General features: G+C 41.1%; 2 protein-coding genes across 3 annotated transcripts in view; one reads left to right on the top strand and one right to left on the bottom strand.

Moving 5' to 3' along the window:
* MTOR (mechanistic target of rapamycin kinase) overlaps window positions 1-23,469 on the bottom strand; it is a 67,047-nt gene that overhangs the window by 27,508 nt on the left and 16,070 nt on the right. Inside the window, exons 24-30 of the mRNA XM_074161773.1 lie at window positions 23,159-23,305; window positions 22,211-22,353; window positions 20,905-21,067; window positions 20,619-20,764; window positions 4,158-4,233; window positions 2,684-2,823; window positions 17-117 (exon numbers count right to left, since the gene is read on the bottom strand). Coding sequence (XP_074017874.1) covers window positions 17-117; window positions 2,684-2,823; window positions 4,158-4,233; window positions 20,619-20,764; window positions 20,905-21,067; window positions 22,211-22,353; window positions 23,159-23,305 — 916 coding nt within the window. The remainder of the gene's footprint in view (window positions 1-16; window positions 118-2,683; window positions 2,824-4,157; window positions 4,234-20,618; window positions 20,765-20,904; window positions 21,068-22,210; window positions 22,354-23,158; window positions 23,306-23,469) is intronic.
* Window positions 13,441-19,839, top strand: ANGPTL7 (angiopoietin like 7). 2 transcript variants are annotated; one of them, XM_074161662.1, is made up of 5 exons: window positions 13,441-14,012; window positions 15,719-15,822; window positions 16,157-16,351; window positions 17,191-17,389; window positions 18,267-19,839. In XM_074161662.1, exons 1-5 carry the CDS (start codon window positions 13,634-13,636, stop codon window positions 18,434-18,436), a joined length of 1,047 nt encoding a protein of 348 aa, XP_074017763.1. In that variant the 5' UTR covers window positions 13,441-13,633; the 3' UTR covers window positions 18,437-19,839. The 2 variants fall into 2 exon arrangements, with proteins under 2 accessions (XP_074017763.1, XP_074017764.1); XM_074161663.1 differs by having other exon boundaries at window positions 13,634-14,012; window positions 15,722-15,822; window positions 18,267-18,436.

Raw genomic sequence — 23,469 nt, 5'->3', positions numbered from 1 at the left:
CACAGGGATACGTTACCTAGACCCCAGGCGGCAGCAGCAGCCATCCTGGCCATCTTAGCTTGAGTTTCATCATTGACCTGTGTCCACTTTTCACAGCATTGCTGGTGGAGCTGCCCCCTAAGAAGAATTCACAATTTATGATCAGCAATTCTGCTAAGAATTCCGCTTTGTTAAGCAACCTCTTTCCACAGATAAGATGACAACCAGCCCCATTGTTCTTTTTATAGAGAGTGAAGAATAGGACTCTTCTCCTCTGGCCAACTCAGACACGCTAATCTGATGACAAATGCCCTATCATCAGGAAATAAATTAAAGGCACACTATGCTTTGAAAACGTAAGTCCAAACAACAGTTTGCATTTGTTCCTCAGCAGTTAGTAATGCTAATGCCTATTTTACAAACTGAACTGTCAACTCCGTTCTAAAACACAGGAAAAAAACCCCATTCCCAAGAAAACAAAACCAAACCACCACCAAACAAGGGATGCTTAAAATTTTTTGCAAGTGTCAGTACAAAGAACATATGATCTGAATAGCTTGTATATGGCTCCTGCTATCAAATATGTTGGATAAAAACATCACCAAGTTGGGAGACAGAGGCTAGAGAATCAATGCTGCTGTAACCTCATATGAAGACTTGTCATGGCAAGATTTCAGAGGGGATCCGAATCTTTCATCTCCAGTGGAGAGGAAGCATCAGGATTTTTTTATATTATTTCTTTTAAATCAACTGTGAATGCTCCATTAATCGAACCAATTACTGTGGGTGTTGCAGTTCCAGAATTTCTCAGGCTGGATACTCTGTAGCAGTGGAAAAGCTGCCAACTGCGAGGGAGGCCACCTTGCCTTCTCCATTGTCATCCTCTTCCCTCCCAAAGAGGAAGATGAGTTAGTCAAACAGAACTGATGGGCTGCCACAGGCAAGAGAGTCATTCTGACAGCTTAATGGCCCAGGAGAGGAAAAAAAACCCACCACAAAACAAAAAACAAAACAAATGAAAAACCAAGCTAAACTTAGCAACAGCAGTAAATCAGGACCTCATAGATGCTAATAGTACAGCTCTTGCAGACATAACCACACCAGGAGACAAATGGCTAAGAATATTTTGGCCGTACTTTCAAAATGTCACTGCACAGAGCACTGAAATAATGGCACTGCGTAGTATCAGTTCTAGATTAACTGCCAGATTCTGCCAAGCAGGCTCCAACAGCACAAACAGTCAAGTTGAACACTACTGAAGAATATCAGTGGCCAAACCATGGAATTCTCAGTCTCAGGATGCTGTCTCTATAGTCAGCTGCAAGGCAGCAGACAGCGCTTTGCAAAGGCACTTCTGAATTGTAAAAACCACCTGCATAGAGACAGAGTGCGGTTCCACAACAGCAAGCACACAGGGCTTTGTGAGACTGTGACTGCTCTCATCACTACAGACTACCAATAGACGCACAATATTTAGCTCCAACAGAAGAAAAGCATCTTTTTGTCATATACTTGTCACTGATATGTGAAGAAGCAGGAGGTTCAGAGAGAACACTTTACACAAATACATGTCCCGCAGGAGAGAGAAATTCTGTAAATCCCTGGTGGGAACTGCCTACTCCTAGAAAAGATGATTGAGAAATGCTCAGTAAGAGGATCTATTTTTCTTGCTGAAAAAGCTACGCCCAATATGCCTCACCCTCATCTAGAAACAAAAAGGGCAGAAAAGTGCTGTCAGAATTAGGTTTCTCAAACAGCTCTGTTTCTCTAACAGTAAAATGACTTTAGTGAAGAGGAATCTTTTTACTGTGTGCCATCCCGTGGGTTCACGTCAGGACCCATCAGGAGAGAGCCCTAGTGACATGCTAAGTTCAGTAGAAAGGCGGAACCTGGACCAAATCACCCATGCCCCTGGGTAGAACTGCATGCTACAGTGCACAGGATGCCTTCTCCAATTATCTTCTTTGAATTGAAGTGAACAGGGAGAAAAACAGAAGCCCCCAGTTAACTACCAGCTCACCCTCTCACAAAAACTGACTCTGATCAGCTATGTGTCGATGACACACATTTAACACGGGGTTTGAAATACCAAATGTCCACAAAGACAATGCCTAATGAACACTAAAAAAGCGTAATAATGAAAAACTCAGCCATCTACAAGATGGGCAAAAGGGTTTTAAAGTGGCAGTAATTTATTTGGCATAATCTTACACCCAGGTGACTATTGGGAAGAAGAGAATTTCACTAACAGTTGTGCAAAAGACTATGCATTCTGGATAGTCATAGGTCTGACCATGAATAAATCCAGAAATCTCTCATGTCTTAATCAGAGTTTAAAAAGGAGGCCCCCAACAAGCTCCTTTTCTGATTGTTTTTGACAAGTGCTGCCCAGTTAATGTTTCCTGAGAGGTTCCCTCTATTTAAAGTTTCTTTCTCTGCTACAAATAGTGTCGATCTAATCATAAGATGGCAGATTCTCTTTCAGAGAGTCCTTATCAGATGGCCCATCCCACAATTGTTACCAGTTCTGACTTCAATGAACATAGTGAGAAGTCACTGGAAATACTCAAACTACTAAGTAAACAGGAATAAATAGGACATCAGGCAAAAAAAAAAAAATCACCTGGAGAAAGCATGCACAGAAGTGTCTGACACCATTTTTAAAGGCATCGTTTTCCTCAGTCTTCAAGCATTCCCCTCTTACCATTCACCAAGTGCTTCCAAGCAACGCATCCGTCCTAGCATCAGCTCAGGATCATCTTTGTTTGTGTCCATCTTCTTGTCATAGGCCACCAGAGCATCTTCCCATTCATGAAGCTTTTCATACCAGGTAGCTTGAATTTCCTAAAAAGAGGGGAGGGGGGAATCAGAATAAATAGTGGGATTAATATTCACCATTCCTTATTAACTACACAGCTTTTCCTGAACAATTCTGTGTCTCTGGTGGTCATTTAAACCTTTTTTTTCCATTCTAAATACCCTTACAGACTTCTACAATACAGAGAAAAGCCTTGAGCTAGCGCGAAAACAGGAATCCTGAGTATTGCTTAACCTGCACAGAAAGGAACTCAGGTTTACCAGAGGGATCAATCCAACATCATCCCCCTAATTCAGTGCCACTGAAATACTAGCTCAGTAGCTGGTGCTTTTGTTTTTGGAGAGGGGGAGTGAGTGGAACAGGAAAAAGAATAAATCTGTAAAATATTCCACTTCCTATTGTTGCACATTCTTGCATTTAAATAAGAACAACAGCCCTGTGTTCAGGAATGGAGTGACTAACTGGAAAAAAAAATCCAAACCCAAAAAGCACACTGTGCATCTGGCTACTGCTAGACCATTTATTTAATACAGCAGGTAGTTATGTGTTGGGGTCTAATCACAGCCCTCCCAAGAAAAGGCTGTGGTTTGTAACAAAGACTTTAAAAGTAAGCCAAGCAGCGATCCTTATCAGCTGCATAAACTTTTTTTTGGTCTTTGTTTATAGATTTTGTTTCTAATTTTCAAGAAATAAAAAGCCTTAATATTTTTTCCATAGTTATCTCTGCCAATGTTTTTCTGCTCAGTCCTTGGCAGCTCACGTCTTGACAAAGGCTGTAGAATAGATTCTCTTCCCAGCCCTGTGGGCAGGGTCGGTATGAACCAAGCTCCTCATGCCAGGTCTTCCACTTAGGACATTTATATACCAGCCCTTTAACTTCTCAACTCTGTCATAATATTTCAAGTAAGTTCCTGAAAGTAGAGCTCACAGCTCCTCTTAATTTCTTTTCACTGCCTATTCTGGCAAACTCTGTGTTTTGAACCATATTTACTTCTAGAACTACATTACTGCTAAAGAGTGAGGTCAGAATTAGGTAACACAGAGCTTTGCTCAGTCCACCCAAGGAATCATAAGAAGCTGTGAAAAAGTTCTGAAGTGTGTACTTCTCCCACAAAGAACTTCTTTTCTAGTCTAGGTCAAAACCACACATAATCCTACACCAGAGAAATTCCACCATTTTCTGCTTATACCCGTTCCCACTTTCTAGTGGTTCCTAATAAGAGGGGTGAGTCTACTGTGCTTCCAAGGCTGCCTTCCTTTTCCCCATCACTCTAACACACCACCACATACACCCAAAAAAACCCTACAAAATCCATGAAAACATAAGATGTGAAGAAGAGAGCTATCCAGCAGGACTCACCAACTCCCCAAAGTGCTTCATGGCATATTCCAGTACCCCAGCAGCTGCTTCCGGCTGTTGCAGTTTATTGTTAATGCTGAAAAGGTAGGAAGAGAAAGACCATTTAACACAGTTGGCAATTATCAGGGGCTGGAACGAGCTTCTGCTTGATAATACCAAGCTCTATCACTTTGAAGTACCAGTGGAACACCCTTCTTTTTCTTTAAAACTTTTTAGTGAATGATTAGACTGCGTAAGATGCACAATGACTACATATTTGCAAAAAAATAGGTGCCTGCATACTGTGTATATTCTCTCAAGACTTGTTACATATGATTATCAATTGTAAATAGCAGGCTCCATAGGGAGAAAAATAGTTTGAAAGGCATAATTTCTCAAACAGCTGCACTTATAAGAGCTTTGCAGTACTGATTCCCCCCTCCCCCTTCTCTAAAACAGACCACCAACCCCATTAAAAATCTAAATAGAGATTTTAATGCTCCGGGAAACGATCTACATCATTAGAACACTGACAAATGTCACCAGGACCACACCTGCCGACTTCCTAAAAAGCTTGCAACCCTGCTTTCAATTTCATGTTTCCTATAGCATCTCTGCACTGGTACTAACCAGTACAGGCACTCTTCTTTGGCTGGTTTTCAAGAACACGTCAGAAACTTCTGCCATCACAACCAGTCCTCGTCCTGTACCAGCGAGGCACCTCGCTTTGCAAGGCGAGTTGAATTGTGTGAAGCACAAGCAAATAAGCTACTCGTGAGCCTGGTTCTCCAGCTCAGCAACATGATGTACAACTGTTCTCTTAAATCATTTCTTTTTCACTATGTTTTTCTGATCTTACTATCGGAAATGGCTTTGTCTGCACATTTGTGCTTGGTGATCAGTGCTTTGCTAAACCCCAATTTAATGAGGAAATAAACTTTTTATGAAGCTCCTGCTATTTTTATAAAGCTTATTTATGAACAGTCTCTGGCTCATTGCTCTCCTCTTTCCCTAGTGGCACTGGAGAACAAGAAGTGCCAAGTTGTTCAAAGCAATGCCCCAACACCCGAGCAAGCTGCAACACACCCACAGTCCAATATTAAGACTTTCAATGGTCTTTGAATACGCTGCCGTAGATAAAGGCAGCTTTGAGAAATGCCCCTTCTTGCCTTATGTCATCGGAATGAGGGGCCTGTTGATCGGTAAGAGACAAGGAAATCTATAGTATTAAAGGGAGTGCTCTGAACAGACAAAATAGGGAAAACTTTCAAATCACTGCTATATTTCTTTGGTCTGTAGAAGTTTCCTTTCCTGACAACTAAAGAACCAAGCTCCCAGACACACTCTGGACATCTGGGAAGGTCAGGTAAAACACTCTTGGAAATAGCACCTCAGAATGGTTGAGCTCAAATCAGCTTTCGTTAGGGTAAGAAGACACCATAATTGCAGTTCCGGACCACTGGCACCCCAAAATGGGAAGCACTTGAAATACATCCACGCCCTTTTTTTAGCAAGACAGTCAAAGAACATCCTACCTCCACACTTCCCCAGGGAAAGCCAGGCAGCAGTGCCTCATAAAAGTGATAAATGGCTGTCACATTTCATATCCTGATGATTTAAAGAGCCATTGGCAGACACATCACTTCCAGCATGTCAGACAGTTAATTACTTCCAACTTATCTTTCTTGTCAACGCTTCCTGACAAAATTGGCCATTATCTTTTATTCTTCAACAATTAGCACTGCTCTTCTGCTGATGCTCCCTGGTGCACTCAATTATTTTTTATTTATTTCTCTCTTTCTTGGCTGTCCAAAGTAGAATTAAATGTTTCAAAGCTGTCTATGGCTAGGTTTACACAAAGGAAGGGGAAAGAAGGGAAGGGAAAGGAGAAAGGCTTTGATTTAAAAGAACACACAGCAGTAAATAAAACACCATGTTGGCATTATTAATCATAAATTATTCTCTTGTAACAAATGATCTAGCCCACGCTATGAGTAAAGACAGGTAATTTTGTGGACCAGGATAAGCCACTGACTGGGAAATCTCCTGTCAATTATTTAATGTACCACACTAAAATAATGTATACACAAAATAGGGGTGGGATGAGGAGGGAGCAACAACATTCACTGCTTTGGCAGAAACAGACCTAACCACAGAGCAGCACAACTGCCAGGAAGAGTACAAAAATGGCCCCAAAGCAAGACTCATGCATCAAGGTGGGCTTTATTAATATGGCTGAACATTCACTAACTTACTTCTTCGGAGTAATAAAACCCTAGTAATCACTGCATCATTTTGCTAGTCAGTTTTACAGCTTAAGGGAAACGCTGTTGTGCGTGGATTAAGTTCTGATGTTGTGTTTTAGAGGTTTTTTTTTAGTTTGTTTTGAAAGACCTCGGATATCTGCTTTTTCTCATCCACTGGATTCAGTGTGCTCTGATTGTTGGAGGTGTAGCGACAGCTCCCAAAAATCACTACTGATTTGCAGTTGACTACTGATCGCAGCTGACTGCGATGTGTTCTTAACAGACCCACAACTCTCTGCGTACAGATTCTCTGGGAGCAGGGCTGCAGACTGTACTTCTCTTGGAAAAGCATTTCCACATGGAGCCCTGTTAACACATTCAAAATATACGTTTAGAAATCACCCTCCCATTAAGGCATTGCCCCTCTCCCTGCGGATCTGATGAGGTTTGTGCTCGGGTGGAATCTTCTTGAATTTTTTAACACTCTTGAAGTGCTACAGAGCTGTTATTGTGCTGGAGACCAGACGGAATGACCAACGCTACAGAAAAGCATCCAGGCACACAGAAGAGGCCCCGAAGGGCTGATATTCCAGCCAGGCAGAGCTGCCAGGGGGTTTTAGTCACAGTGTTGCTGCTGGAAATCAGGGCAGTTAACTGGATTAGAATCGGGAGGATAGATTTCTCCTTGTATTTGGAAAAAGATAACTACAAAATCTTTCTGGATTAAAGGAGAAGGTGGGAAAACATCTCTTAAGATAGAACCAATGCTGCCGGCTAACTCAGCAGACAGAAACTTAAGTCTTTGTTTACTGGGTGGTGTCCTTGCAGTTGTTCCTAATTCAGGATAATATGAAGTTAATATTAAGGTGAAGATCAGTTGTTCTCCATATCCACTGAGGATAGAACATATTTATCTGTTCATTTTTGTTTAGAAGCTAGAAAAACGCCACCACTACCACCTACTTTACTTGAAGGCTCAGCAGCAAGGCATAAAAGAAGACTAATGTATCTCCTTCCTTGGAAGTTCTTAGATATAAGTTTGGTACATCATAGGTTACAGATGCCATCTTTCAGGAAAGGCCTAAATATTCAGCTCTGCTGCCTGGTGTGGCCTGGCAGTCTTCCAGTATTAATGCTCAAGTGAAATATTTCATAATTATGTATTTTAAATGCCACGTACATAAAATCTTCTGAAAGTATTTCAAGAGAGAGCTGTCCTCATGTTTGCCGTCAGACTGAGAAAATGGGAGTCCACAGAAATAACAAGATTGCCCAAGTCATATCAACAAGACTTTGGTATTCTTTGAACTAATGCACTAATTTCACTCTTTAATACCCACCATTTAATTTCACATTCTACGCAATAAAAAGTTTATATATATATATATTTATATAAATAAAAAGATTAGAAGATGCAACAAAACAAGATAAGAAAGATCCTTATACTTTCCTTCAAAATGAGGATTAATCAGTTGCAAAACTGACTCCATCAATGAAGTTTTGTATGAGTTTGGCTCACCTGGACTCACTGTCTAATTACAGAATGCAGCACAGTAGAAGAAAAATTGATGTCAATCACAATAACAAGAGCATTAATTCCTATATTCCAAGTGCACAATCTCCAGCAGCTGTAAGGGGCAGCTGGATAAGGAAATGAGACTGGCACAGTTAAATCCAAGATTATAGATAATTCCCATCCCCTCCCATTTATTAATTAATATCTGTACTGCAGTCAGGTTAATATCCAATCCTCCTGTCCCACCCTAACCTATTTGTAGCACTTGATCACAACGAGTGGGATATTAAAACGACAAGTCTTCTGATGAAAAAAAGTTTGTCGGGATGGAATGACATAGTAATTGGAAAAAGCGACTACCCTTGGCAAACTCCCCGATATAAAAATCTTGGACAAAAATCTCAAATCTTTGAATTTTATTACTAGTGGAATGTTACATAAACCTACTGTTCGATTATTAAGATATCCAATAAAAATGCAAGTGCAAAGGACTAAAATGTAGCACATTGAGCTAGAATCGCAAAAAACACTATTTAAGAGAAATATACTCCTATTGCTTGCATATTTTAAATGCTATTTAAACAGAAAGCAGACATGAACTGGGACCGAAAAACAACTTTACTGTTTTCAGCAGGAAGAGCACTCAAATGATGGACTTTTCTCTTCCACAAACCCCAGGTACAAATGCCTAATGTTTACTAGAAATATTCTCTTTTATACAGTCCTGGGAGCACTCCAGTCTTCCATTATCTTAGAGGGTCTCTAACAATATTCTCTGTCACTCAAAGTACGTTAAATTTTCAAGAACTCACAAGTAAGAGACTGGACCCTTCCCCATCTTCCCATAAAAATGAAAAACTGTCTTTCAACAGAGCCTTTTCGGGAGGTCCCAAAGCCTGTCTGCAAGGGAACACACACATTTCCTATTGCCAGAAAGCATCTCAAAACTTGGTAGAGAAACCTTATTTTCGCAATAAAGCAGCTTGTGTGCAAAGTCTAGACAAGCCAAACTCTTTTATTTTGGTCTCCCCAAGTTTGTTTAGAAAGCTCCTTCATGTGACAGATTTTAACACCCTAAGTCAAGCTTGTTTTTCCTTCTGAAGAAGTGCTGAGAGCTTGCTTCTGAGATTAGAAGTGGAAGGCACTGCTACTTTGTGGATACTTTGGGGAACAGATAATCCTCTGGCAAAGAGAATTGGCTTTGTTGGCCACTTTCCCCAATTCTACAGATTTATTTGTGTTCAGGCATCCCCGAGTCCTTGATTCAACAAACCTCGGAAAGCAACCAACTGCCCCCCAAACAACTTTAAAAAACAATGCATTTCCATCATGCCACTAAAAATTATTCCCAGGCTGGGAACAAATAAGTTTGAGAAACCAATACCAGCAGAGAGCTGTTTTCAATAAACAGTTGTGATGATTGACTGCTCGCAGGCCAGAGAAGCAGCCCCTTCAGCTTTTCAGCAAGGGCACACCACATTGCTCACAGGCATTGTAATTGGCCAAATTCCCAATCTTGATATAAATGCTTGCAAATCAAATGAAAACATTCACGAGCTTTGAAAGGAAAAGCAGTGAAAACCGTTACAATCAAATTCTTAGCCAGCCCTGCTGCTCGGGCTGCAAAAGGTTTTGCATCGCCTATTCTATAACCAGATTCACTCCAGGCAGAAAAGACAAAAAATGCCAAGGAAGATATTTAGCAGAAAAAGGTGAGATGCAGAGCCAGAGTCTTTGTGCATTGGTTATACAAAGAAAGGATATATTAAACAAAAAAAAGTCACAAATGATTGTGGGAAGTATCCGTGTTTTGTTTCCCATCAGGCCCTCTCACTTGTTCCACCTGTTCCTATATAACTTCAGAGATTTACAATAATTATTTGCTGGCAGGAATTTTATTTGCCTTTACAAGGGATTTAGTCATTACCGTAAAACTATAATAGGTGAAGGTCAGAACATTCATAAGCATCTCCAAAGCCAGAGGTGAACGGTTTCACACCTCCTGGAAGGGGAAAGCAGCTTTTCAGAGAGCTTCGACAAAGCGTGGACTCCTGCAATCCACCAGCAGAGCTGCCGAGAGCCTTTGCCATCTCAGCAAGCACCAGGAATGCGAGATTCTAAGCATTTGCCGGATGCATATTAAGGGTTCTGCAATAATTGGCTACCAAATAAATAGCCACAGGGCACTGAGCTTTTCTTCGTGTCTCAACTTCACATACACCTGCCAGAACAGCTTCCCAGAGAAGGCAGGCATTTAAACCCATCGCTGATTTAATCTGGCCCTCCAGGGACAAGAGATCTCTGGTTCCAATCAAGTAATACTAATATACTTGAATTTGGTAACATCAACCAACATTCTAAGCATGGGATACATACTAACTGCAACCATGTTTAGACTCAGTTCTCCAAACCACTTCAAAACTACACTGCTAATGAAGTCAAAAAGGATTTGCCTCATATTCTTGACATCAGGATCTCAGCTTTTTAGCTTCCACATACAAAATATAACGGAGGAAAACTATGGCAATGTATTACAGACCAAATGATACTGGGTTTCTCTGTCAGTATTGGGGGAAAGGAAAATAGGACTCCAGTCACAGAACTAATTTCTCCCTAGCTATGCCCAAAACTATGCCTCTTTCCAAAACATAACAGGATCCTGAATTCAAATTGTAAGTACAGCAGCACGTAACAGCGGAACCGTTTTCCTACAGAGTGTCAACTTGTACAGCTGATCCAATCTGGCAATGACTGGCATCACTACGATTGCTGCCGAAGTGACTACACTCAGCTCTCTGTGCAACAAGGAAAGACTCATCTTTCAAATACTCATAAAGAAGTCAAATTCCATTAAGGCTGAGGTCCCTGCCAAGGGAGATCTGTCTGCCCAAATCTCTCTTAATGCTTCCTCAAAAGTAATGACAGATGGGAAGATTTGTGCTCTTTTCCATTCCTGCATAATACGTCTGTTGTCACCCCCTTAACACAGTACAAAGTGAGAGAACAAAGAAGTATTATCTCTGTTTTAAAACAGGTAAATCAAAGTATGCAAAAAAAAGAAAAAGATTGCTTGCATTATGAGACACAAATCGGAGACCGAACCCAAAATAAAACCCTGGCTGTCTCACTTCCAATTAAATACTCCAGTTTAGAGAGGGGATTTGGAAGCCTTTTTGTACTGTTTTGTAACATCTGTTTGCAACAAAGAGGCTGGCTGCATCCTGGATCCTTCCAAAATTTATATCAAGAGGGTATGCATGAGCCTACAAGTGGCTCCCCTCTTCCACATCTGCCCTTCGTGATGTCTGTGTGTGAAATTCAGACCGTACAAGACAGATAAAAGAGTTCTGGTGAGTGAGAGCGGCAGCAGAATGGATCAAAGTCCTATGTAACACGATGGGGGTGTTAGCAGGGTGGCTTTTTGGGGTGGAGAAGCCAGAGTCTGGCCTGTCCTATTCTTTGTTCCAACTTCGACAAAAACACATTTCTCATCACAGGAAGCCTGAGAAGAATTTGCCCCTGGGAATGACAGAAGCTCCAGCTGGAAGAGGGCTCAGACAGGATTAGAGGCAGAACAAAAAGGTCAGGCTTTCATCCGTGTGCAGTGGCACTTTCTGGTCTGAAGTATAAAAAGCAATTTTGCTATGGAAGGTTTCTGGAATGTCCATGACAAAAATGTGACTGAAGCCTACGGTCTGCTGTGGAGGTATCCTCAGTACTTTAATCAAATCATAATTGCATATCTCTGGCAATATCTGAGGTCACCAGTACCACACAGTAGCCTCACCAGCTGATATTACAGACGACAGCGGTTTCTGCCTGAAGTACAGCCCACAGGCAGGCACCCACAGCAAAACTCAAGACATTCATGCTGCCTGTTTGGAGACCTCCAATTCTGACCTCCTCTAAAAGATTCCCTCTTCCTCTTCTAAGAAAATTCAGGTTTATGAAACATCTGAATCCATGTTCCACCCTTTCAGTGCTTTGGTGCTTTCATCCTCCTAAATCTTTGCACCCCGTGGGGTCTCTCATTATGGTTCTGCAGAAGAACTAGCACCCAGCTGTGGTGTGAATCAGAGGCAGAAACAAAGCATCTAGCAACCAGTGTAACAAAGCTAAGGAGGAAGAGAAACCGCACCAACAAGAAATGGTGCTTCCTATTTCTCTACAAGTGGATGTCAGATCAGCAAGGCTTTTCTAATCTTTTCTAATTAAGCAGAAATCCTGCAGCCACTTTGGATCAGCCAAAGAAGCCTAGATGGGATCGCATGTCTCAGTTGCATTTCTCCTCATTTTCTTTGTAAAAGGAGCAAGATTAGCTTTCTTTGGCTTTCTTGGACACCAAGAAGCTTTCATGGCATTTACCCCAGAAGCAGATACATGAGCTATTTACTCCTTCGTTGCCTCTTATCTCTGCAGGAAGATGCAAGAACCCACATGTTGGCCAATTACAGAGCAGCTGGCCTGGGGAGAAACACCTTATCCCTAAGGAACCTTATCCGTAAGGATCTAGAACAGAAGTTGCAGATCCTTTTGCAGAAGGCTGCACCATTGCTGAAATGGTTCTACTTTGGGATCAAACAGGTATAATCAACTCTTGAACTGATAAAAGATATAAGAGAGGAGATTGGAAGTTGCTATCTCATTGAGTTGATACTTGACCTATACTCTGTCTAAAGATTGAAGATTTACTCCTAAACCTACACTTTATTTAACTGCGGACATTTTAATTACCAATAGATTTTCCTCTCCTAAAATCCTGTTAATAAACTGGCCTCCACAATACTTAAGTCAGACAGATCACATTGACTGCAAGAAAAAAATATCATCGATTTTAAGCACAGTGTCTTTCAGCATTACTTACTGTCCTGTCACTTGTCCACTAAAATTAAAGAGAGGCATGTTTTTCGAGTTGCATGTTTTTCGAGTTACATGTTTTGCAGAATTATTTCTATCCCATCCTCAGATATCCCATCTCTAAAAAAACAGCACTGAATTCTACAAAACAAATAGTGCAGAGACACCAGTGTCCAGCGAGAGGATTAGATGCTGAACTGATGAATTTACTGCAGTATTTTCTACATTAATAAATACTGCAAGCATAGAGTTACCCCCTACAACTTCTGGGGAATATATTAATAGGACTTGTTGCAGCAAGGGCTACCTGCTAGGGAGTTACCTTCCTTGAACTTTTATAAACTCATCCTGTTTGGCCAGCCTTTTCACGCTCTGGACTTCTAATACTCTTAAGCTATTGAGTGCCAGAATTAGTCACCAAGAGGGCTACAATCCAACAGGCAATAATTGCTGGAAACTCTCCTCGTTCCCTAGCCCTCTCCAACACCCCTTCAAGACAGAACCAAGTGAACTCTCTCCTGCTCTCCCCAATCTTTCTTGGCTGAAAACTATTCCAGTTTCACCCTGTAAACACCTGATATGAACAGAGGAACTGGGAGGGGCCAGAAAGCTCTTCATAGCTTCAGGGGGGTGGAGGTAAACAGAAAAATAGTATATAAGTTGCTTTGAGACAGACTTCCAAAGTGCATAGATTCTGACAGGAGGGGTCTGGAAAAAAAAAAAAGCTACTTCTTCAGGCTCCACCTTCAGAGCCTCACTTCATTGGAAGACAGCAAGGTACCAGTCTGCTGTAGCACTTGCAGAAAGTTTCCTACCTACCCCAGCTGCATTCAGACTACCCGCAGTCAGCTGGAAGTTTTCTGTTGCTGTAAGCAAAAATGCCAGCAAGATCCACGGCTCAGCTGGCATGGCTCTGCATTGTCACTGCCTCTGTGGCCATTTACCCAGCGCTGCTGCAGAAGCCTCCTAAAAGGAGAACGATCAATGGGAATGCACAGTCCAGGATGACAGGCTGCTGCGATGAGATTAAGGAACTCAAATTGCAAGTAGCCAACCTGAGCCAAATGCTGCAGGAGCTGAGCAAGAAGCAGGAGGGCGACTGGGTGAACGTGGTGATGCAGGTGATGGAGCTGGAAGGGAGCACCAAGCAGATGGAGTCCCGCCTCATCGATGCTGAGAGCAAATACTCCGAAATGAACAACCAGATAGATATCATGCAACTCCAGGCAGCTCAGACGGTCACACAAACTTCCGCTGGTAAGGAGGGAGTCACCAGGCTCCCAGATACACCTCTTAATGCCCAAAACGAACTAATGACTAGTTTTTAATGCTAGCTTGTCCCGCTAACGTGATTAGCCAGTACGCATTCTGAATACTTCTGCTTAAAGTACTTCTGCGGGCAGGCGATCCTGAGAAAACCAGTTTGAATCCATCTGTCAAAAGTCCAAAGATCCAGCTGTAGTTTAATATCTGTAGGTCTGTTATCAGGGAGTGGAAAAACCAAACAGGTACTGTATTTGTAGTGAGGAACTCAGTCTAATATTTTATTTTCTAAGCACTATGGTACCAATCCAAAAAGAAAGGGAGCTGGCTTCGTCAGGGAATGGCTCTGGCAGTAATAACCTCCGAGTTTACAGTGCTGACAGGGGACTAGAAGTTGGTAAAACTATTAGAAACGCTCTCCAAGCATTACCGGAGACTTGTAATTGTATCTTTATGACAAGCTCTGAACCACAGTAGAAGAGCATCGATCCATTATTTGAATGATAATTCTCAAAAATTCAAGGCTGTAGATGATGCAAGATGCAAACTGTGATACAAGCCCAGCCAGAACACAGTTAAATTGTTCAAAATTCTCTCTTCCCTGAGGGAAAATTTCACTGCACATAGTGATTGCACAGGCCTGTACTAAACATGGAATGCAGGCACATTTTGTAGGTCAGCTACCTGTAAAGCCACTTCTTCTAGAAGAAAGTGACATTTTTGTTCACGTAACATGAAATTTACTGCAACAAGCTTAAAAATTCCTTAAAAAGAGACTGTGCTGTTGTCTGGGATGACTGGCTGTGCCAAAAGACTTCATTTGGATTTTTTTTTTGTTAAACGCAAAGGAAAAACTTCTAAATATATTTACTAAATTCTTCTTACAAAAAGTTCCACTTGGCTAGTTTTGATACACCACTGTTTACAGCAGGTCTTAAACAAAAATTTTGCCGTAACGAATTTCTTTGGAGCTATAATAAAGGTTTGGGAAAAACACAATAATATACTGACTGGCCCAGAAGGTATTTAAAACAGACACGTCTCACCTCACCAGGTGAGAGACATTTAGTCTGTCCTAAATTAAAAACTGTCAGAATGGATAAAGTCTTGCTTCAGCTCGTTTATCTTCCTCAGAAGAACAGCTGTGTGTTTTACAATCTTCAAGCCAGCTCCTGCACAGGGAGGAAAGGGGACTTGTGGAGCCTGACAGATTGACCATAGCTCAGAGCCATCATCTCTGTCACAGGCTCCAGTACAAAAAGCACGGAGCAAATACGCCTCATCGGCAAACCTGTGCAAGGACACTACCAAAACAGGCACCTGGCAGCAGGCCCAGCCGTTCTATCAGATAAGCCGTATTATTTGGGGGTAGACAGCAAGTATCTGTACCTTTTTGCCTTCCAGCACAGACACGCACAGTCACAACGTGAAGAGAACGCAGAGATGGCTCTTTGGATAGGAGAGGTTAAAAACCAAAAACAAACCAAGAAGGAAAGTACACATCACAGCCCCAGCGTTACCGCCTCTTTTTTCAGTGCAATTGTAGATCAGAACTAAACCATTTCAGGAAAACATTACGCTTGTGGGAAGTCTTCTTCACTTAACTACTCCTTGTTCTACAAACTAAGCTTTACAGAAACCGCACTTAGAGAAGAGTTGTTTTTGGTGTTCACATTCTTACTTTGTGGTTCTGATTCAAGTAGATGCCGTCTACGACTGCTCATCGCTTTACCAGAGGAACTACCGAATCTCTGGTGTTTACAAGCTGCCTCCTGATGAATTTTTGGGGAGTCCAGATCTGGAGGTAAGGATGTCAAGTACACAATGTATATGACACGTCTTTTCAAACAAAATACTTATCTATCACAGAGATGAAAAGAGCACATACTGAGTTATGATGCCCTCCACTTTGAATCAGCGTCTTTACATAGGCAAACTTTAAGGAAGGAAAGAGCGTATATTTAAGAAGGAAAACAGAAAAAGACCTAATTTAATTTTTTCCATGACTTAAACTGACTTAGACAGTATAGGAATTTCATCAAGCTGCAAAATCTGGAGCAGCATCTTGTCCTATGTTAGGAGAATTGAGCCTTCCTGAGCTTACTGACAAGTAAACACTGCCTTTTTTCCTGTTCTAGGTGTTCTGTGACATGGAGACAGATGGAGGTGGCTGGACTCTCATCCAAAGACGGAAAGTTGGTTTGACATCTTTCAATAGGGACTGGAAACAATACAGGGAAGGATTTGGCAATATTCGGGGAGATTTTTGGCTGGGAAATGAAAATATCTACCGACTTTCAAGACGCCCCACCGTTCTGCGAGTGGAGTTGGAGGTAATTAATAAGCTCTCAATTTCAGCAGCAAAAGGGTTTTTGTACAAAGCGATTCTCTAGTGGCAGATACAATCTCCTATCTCTACAGGAGGGCCCAAAGAATTTGCATGCTTTAATTACAAGAGAAGGATGGACCTAGTGATACATTCAAGGACAAGACAGAATTATGTTATCCAGCGCGCAAAGTCAGTAGGACAACCTTCTGTCTGCACACAGATTGTGTCTTAGGGAATGTTTGGGGCTCTAGAGAATCGTGTGGAACCCACTGCAGACAGAGATCAAGCTGCTGACCTCAGATTTAAAGATTCACAGAGATGCCTCAAAGTTTTAGAGACTCAAGAGTCTTCTCCTTTTGCAGAGCTTCTTACAGCCCGTGTACAAAAGAGTTTGCATTGTATTACCCCAAAACAGTTTCTATGGTCTACTAAAGGCTCGCGTTTGACTTAGACTAGTTGACAGCTCATAAAATAGCTTTGAGGGATGGGATATGTACAAAGGAAAAAGTGAGCTGAAAGGCTTTATATCTAAATCTATATCACTTCTCAGAAAGAAAAAAAAAATCTTTGAGGCAGCACACCGAGACAAGGATGCTGAATCCAAGAGCTGCGCACCAGGTTTCCAAACATATTGTTTAATACCAGTGCAAATAAGACTTGGAAATATGAAACGGGAAAGTTTCTTAGCCTTAACAGATAAGTTTCTGCAGTCTGAGACAGAAAAAAACTCTTGAAAAAATCTAGGACTGAGAAAAGATATATGACATACAGTGTATATAACTACAGACAATGAAGCCTTTCCATAACCATTCTAACAGGACCTATTTCATTGTTCCATGGCAGGACTGGGAAGGTAACATACGCTACGCGCAATATAAGCAATTCACCCTGAGCAATGAAATAAATAGCTATCGTCTTTTTGTGGGGAACTACACTGGCAACACAGGGCGTGATTCCCTGAGGTACCACAACAACACAGCCTTCAGCACGAAGGACAAGGACAATGACAAGTGCGTGGATGACTGTGCCCAGTTCCGTAAAGGTAAAACACACATAAACGTCTCCCTGTCCTGAGAGAGCTACGTGGGTCATTTGTAGAGAGCCCAAGACTCCTTCTTTCCAAGTAATTAGTAAATAGCATCTGGATGGCAAATCAAGGGAGAGGTCACCAATTCTGGAATACAGACTATCTCAGATGCTGATGTAATTCAGTCATGCAGGAAGTTATTCCTGCATATCTATAAGGTTTTTATTTTTATATTATATTTTTATGAGATTTCAAGTTCTAGCATTAGGGACTTGTAATTATTCTCCTATATTATCCTACACGCACCTCAAGGTTCAACCTGAGTTCTAATCTTTATTCCTACTCTATTAAGAGCCTCTAATGAGGTTACTCTCTTCATTCAATTTATTATCTTTATATGAGGTCTGTCACAAAGATAATTGTCTTCACTGTGTCTTGCCCTTTATTTTTCATTTACCCGTTGTGCACCCACACGACATGCAAATAAGATTGTTGATATCAGTCTCAATAAAGTAGCGCAGCTTATTTGCAGAGTCCAGAGACCTTTTAAATGCCTTAAGATGCCCTGCCTAAGAACCCAGATCTGTTTCCTATGCTAATTCTCAGAGACAGAAACACGTTGAGGAAATATTCTAAGAGGAAAGAGAAACAGACTGGAAAGCTACTGGACTAATTTGACCATGTAACTGTAAAGCATTTATGTATTTAGTATCTATGTTAAGTTTTGAATTTACCTGCAATCCCAGCTATTAGGGCCATAGGCTCCAGGGATTAAATGCTGCATTCTGGTCCCTCTCCTCAGGAAAGAGCAATAATTCTTATTATTAATACAAAACATACCTAATTTACGTAAATGGCTCACCAGAAATCTATTAATTTGTTTTCCGAAAAGGTGGATATTGGTATAACTGCTGCACAGATTCCAATCTGAACGGCGTTTATTACCGCAAAGGAGAACACACCAAGAACATGGATGGCATCACCTGGTATGGATGGCACGGATCAACCTATTCGTTGAAGAGAGTTGAGATGAAAATCCGGCCAGAGGATTTCAAACCATAGAGGGAACCAATATTTGATTGTACAGCTACATGATGCCACTGCACAGAAGGTGGGCAACGGACAGCTCAAAATCAGCCAAATAATTATTCATTTCATCAAGTATTTGCAACAGCTACATACTGGCTACATACACACACAAACACCAAGGCACACTACGCACCAGCCACAGCCACTAGTGTTATCAGGGCTCAAACTTATTTCTTTGTCTTAAGACTCTTTCCAAAGGGAAAAATACTGTGTTGGAATAGATTAGACAGAACGCACTTACAACACCTTCAGAAAAGCCACTGGTGTGTTTTCACTAGCATTGTGACTAGTGGGTTGCCTTAGTATTAACCAACTAGGCAGGGACTGAAAAAAGAAAGCCTCCTGGTTGCCTTTCCCTCAGCATCTAGAGTAAGCATTGCTGAGTAACTTCTTCCAAGAGGGACTCCAATCACACACACAAAAAAGACATACTCATTTCAAACCAGAGGAATTGGTCAGAAGTGTCCTTGATGCACCTTTCTTCAGTGTATAGTAACTGGCTTACTTTCCCATAGAGGAAAAAAATGAAGCTCAAAAATTTTGGATTAATTAGTATTGTCCAAGTTCTCTCATGAAGCTTTACTGCCATCTCCTGCTGCTGCCTCAAGTAAGTCCCCAACAGGGGGCTGCACCCAGCAGACAGTAACCCTGGAAGAAGGATTTGTCCCATATGCTCTGTGATGTTTATTCCTATCCACAGATCACCTAAAGGTTGATAAACTAGAAGGCAACTTTCTGGGCTGCCACCAAATTATGTTCAGGTTCGAATATAAGCATGCTTTAAGTCAGTAAGACTAAGAGAAAAGAGCAGGTCAGCAAGAAGATCCAGACCCAGCCAAAAAACCTCAACTCCAACACTTAAAACCACTGTATCCACGAGCAAAACACTAGTACACACCAGAGAATCCATAAGGGCCAAAAGTTATTCAAATATAAGGGAATGTTTGCTAGCGTACTGTGCTAAGGAATATTAAAATCTATTCTGAAAACTACTCCAATTACAAGTTACCTAGAGATGTTATTTCAAAGATCAGTATGTTTCTCCCTTATATAACAGTGTTAAAAAAATACAGTTAAAGAAAAAGACTCCTCCTGTAGCCATACCGTTGTTTGAATATGTTGGAAAAGATAGTTATAGTTAATATATCTATTTTTATTTTCCTTAAAGAGAGTTTGAATCTAATTTAAATTGTTCAGTCTTGTGTGAAATGGGAGATAAAGCCATCTCGGGAATTGCCTTACATATGTTTGACTATTCATACTGTAAATTTCAACTGTGTGGAACTATAGTTGGAACTATTTTAACTGTGGTCTATAAAATGGATTTTTAAAGTTTTCTAAACTTTTTCATTTCTAATAAATTGTCTTTCCTTTTTAATCCTGCTTTACTTCAAGTCTTTGCTCCTTAACTTGCTTCTTGATACACAAAGAAACAGCTGCACAAGTGACTGAGGCCAGGAAAGGGAACACACCAAATTTTACCTTTTCCTCAGAAAAACAAGAGAGGACAAAAGATTAAAGAATAAAAGAGGTGAAAAAAACAGGAAAGCACAACACCAAGGACCTAGGAGGGCTGAGAAACTCACTGTATACAAAGTTCAACCAAAATCAATTTGTCCATCTTAAACGGTAGAGTTAACATTTCTGTGATATGAAACTGAGATTCACATTTTAAAACACGTAGTTTAGTGCCAAATCCTGTGCAGGTATTTCAGGCTGATATCTTTCTTGTTGACAAAGCTCAGAAAACAATACACTCTTGTTATAGTATCTTCTATTTGACATATGAAGAATTAGACCTAAGGTAGATGAGCAGAATTTGATGACAAAGTTTAATTAAGAATGTCAGCTTCTCCCTTACCTAACTTACAGTCACTCCACAACTTCCCATATTGAACTTGAAGGGCGAGAGGTAGAAGTCAGAAGACTCCACTTTTTCCTGCACAATTTCCCACAGCTTCTGTCACAATTTTAACTACATAATAGAAGGGCAGAACTCAGCAGCGAGGAGTGTATGTCTGCAAGCTAGTCAGTAAGCCTACAACAGTGTCTCATGGCAGCGAGTGAAATCCTAAGAATGGTCTAGATTCATCCTAATGGTGTCCTAAATTGGGTACCAATGCAAGAGCAGAAGTCTCATCAGTTGTGGTCCTACCTGATGAGAGACTCTAGAATGGCCGGGGTGGGACCTTTCTGAAATTCCAGCTCTTTGTAGTGAAGGGCCTTGGCATACGCTCGACATTTTGCAGCTCTTTCCCCAAGGAGGACAATGCCATTATCATCTCTCAAAGGCAGTGGACCCTGGGGAGAAGCACACACATCAAAAACAGGATGAATATAAAAAAGAAGAAAGTATGCATGGACTCTTCACACCCTTTCCATAGACTAGATATCAGCCAGCTCGCCGGCACTAGAAAAGAGTTGTCTAACTGCATTTCTACCTTGTCACTGTGTTCCATGAATTCTGCCAAGTTCAGCAGTGTCTGAGTGACTTCTGCAATGTCCTGAGAAGTCAGGGCCAATTCAATGCTTCGGATCAGCTCATCCTGCTGATCTTCATTCAGTTCAGACCAGCACGAAACGAAAGCAGCATTGAAGAGATCTCTGAGGAGGAAAATAAAAAGAGAGTGAGAGGTGGGGATTCATTATTCATGAGGAAAAGCCTATTTGACAGCGAACTTGCCTTCTTATTCAGAGAAAGAGTGCTACAAATTACATTTATGTCTGCCTGCAACAAATACTGATTAGCTACTATAAAGCTGTACCAAATATTTAACGAAACCTGGATTTTAAAAATATATAATAGGATGAGATACTACAATAGTAGAAATATTATCCTAGCAACGTCCTAGCAAGTATTTTAGGCTAGAACAAACTCTTCATAGCAGCAAGGATGCTCTTCTCTTCTGCTATGAAGAACCAGGTCTAGTCTGTCTCAGATGACAAGTGAATGTAGTGAAAGAGACGATGGTACATTTCTCAGCAACACTTGTCTTTTCTGTGCTTCCTAAAGGACTGCAACAGCTGGAGTTTGCATTACTGGCAAACCTTGAGAAGGAGGAAAAGTGATGAAAAACAGATACAGTGACAGCCCTTGTCACCACCAGTACCGCGGAGAAATACTGTGGCATGGGTTTGAGATGAGTGGAGCATCCGTGGGGGATGCCAGCACTACCTCTGCCTGCCTAGGAATTGCTGACTTTTCAGCATGCTGTTTGCCCTTCTATTTCAAAAGTGATAAAACTCACATTAAGACAAAATTAAACCAGGAATGAACACTTCTCTAACAGCACTAGTCAGATTCACATGCACAGAGATGACAAGTGTATATCATCAATAAGAGATAAACTGGCAACTGCTTACAGAAACTCACAAGTTTCTCCAGACGTATGGGTTACATAAGAAATAATGCACTGTGACTTACTCCACTCAGGCATTTTTATTCACCCACAGTAGATCCTTGAAACGATTTAACACTCTGCTGTTTTTCCAGCTTCACTTTTATGTGCCTTATGTTATTCATAGACTAATATACAGAATTCCACTGAAAGATTTTGTGCACACCATTGAGCAGCCAAGTGGGAAGGGTGGAAATGAAATGAAGTTGCCAGCTATTTGATTTTTTCCAAAGCAGGAACTCTCTCTATTTATATAACCTAAGAGCTTTTAAGTAACTTTCTTTTTCCTTATAATATCTGGCTTGCATCTGCAATTTCAAGTGTTCTCAAAAAAACAGAATTACTCTACCGAGCCATGGGATTATACGCCTGAGCCAGGGCCCAGCATGAGCGCAAGGATGGTGAGGAGGAATCTTTCAGTAGCTCCAAACTCAATCTTCTTAACCATTCCAACCAGTCATCTTTGGAAACTCTCCTTGCTGCTCCCCAGGCCTGCATTAAAAAGCAAGACAATTCAACTACCAAATGAAGCACTAACCAAAAGCAGAAGAAATCCATCAGCAGGCAGCATTACTTCTTTACAGCTCCAAATCACATTGCTGAGATTCCCTTTACAATTCCCTGAAATCCATTACCGTTACCAGATAATTTGCAGTACTTCAGCCTCATTTCTAAGAAATCTTCCCTAAGCGTATTCCTGTCATGAAGTGCCAAGTATTTAACATGAATAATTCCTTCCTTGCAAAAATACATCAAGAGCTGAAGCCACTGTTGAAACATCAGCTTAAAAATACTTAATGAGTTTAGAATTACCTTTTTAAGTCCAGCGTTTTCAAACCAATCCATCCCTCTACTGAGCTGACTGATACATGCATTAACTGTTCAAGTTAACTAGTGTTTAGCTGTTAAGTTCTATACTGGCTTCAAGACAATATAGCACTAAGATATAAGAGAAGTGGCTGACGAATAAAGGCAGAGGCTCTGAAATAGATGTCCCTAGAAGCTACAGATGATTCCTCGTGATCTAGGAAGTTTGGTTCATACTTCACACAACAAGAAAGCGTCAAGATTACTTTGTAATCTTGGTCTGGTAGTCTGGTATTTCAGATGCTCCTATCTTTAAAGTTGCTTCGCGCCTTCTAATTTTAAAGAGAGTCTCAGAAGCTACTTTGACTTCAGTTCTGTACAGAACTGGCAACAGAAAAGATGTAAATAAATGTAGTTTAGATCCTTAGATGTGACACAACAGCTCCTCCCTTCAGTAGCAAACTCACGCTGTGCAGCGCTCCAGTCTCACCTTCTGCAGGTTGATGGTGCTAACATGCAATTTCTTCATGGGACCTGTTTCCACAGGACCACTGGCCAAGGTTTCTCCCTGGTTGCTTCTCAGCATTCGGTGCTGATAAATCAGGGGGTCCTCTTCTTCATCAGCAAGAGTATAGCCCTACAATAAATGGCTTACAATGAAGATCACACCCACACATACAAAAGCAATTTTCTACAAGGCAAATAGGTGACAAAGGCAAAGCACTATCCAGCCTCCCAGCAAACAACTGTGTTTCATTATAATGATTTGGATGATAACCCTTTTCTATTCAAGGTAACTCT

Source organism: Numenius arquata, chromosome 20, assembly GCF_964106895.1.
Source record: "Numenius arquata chromosome 20, bNumArq3.hap1.1, whole genome shotgun sequence".
Taxonomy (NCBI): domain Eukaryota; kingdom Metazoa; phylum Chordata; class Aves; order Charadriiformes; family Scolopacidae; genus Numenius; species Numenius arquata.
This window is presented reverse-complemented; position numbering and strand designations above follow the sequence as displayed.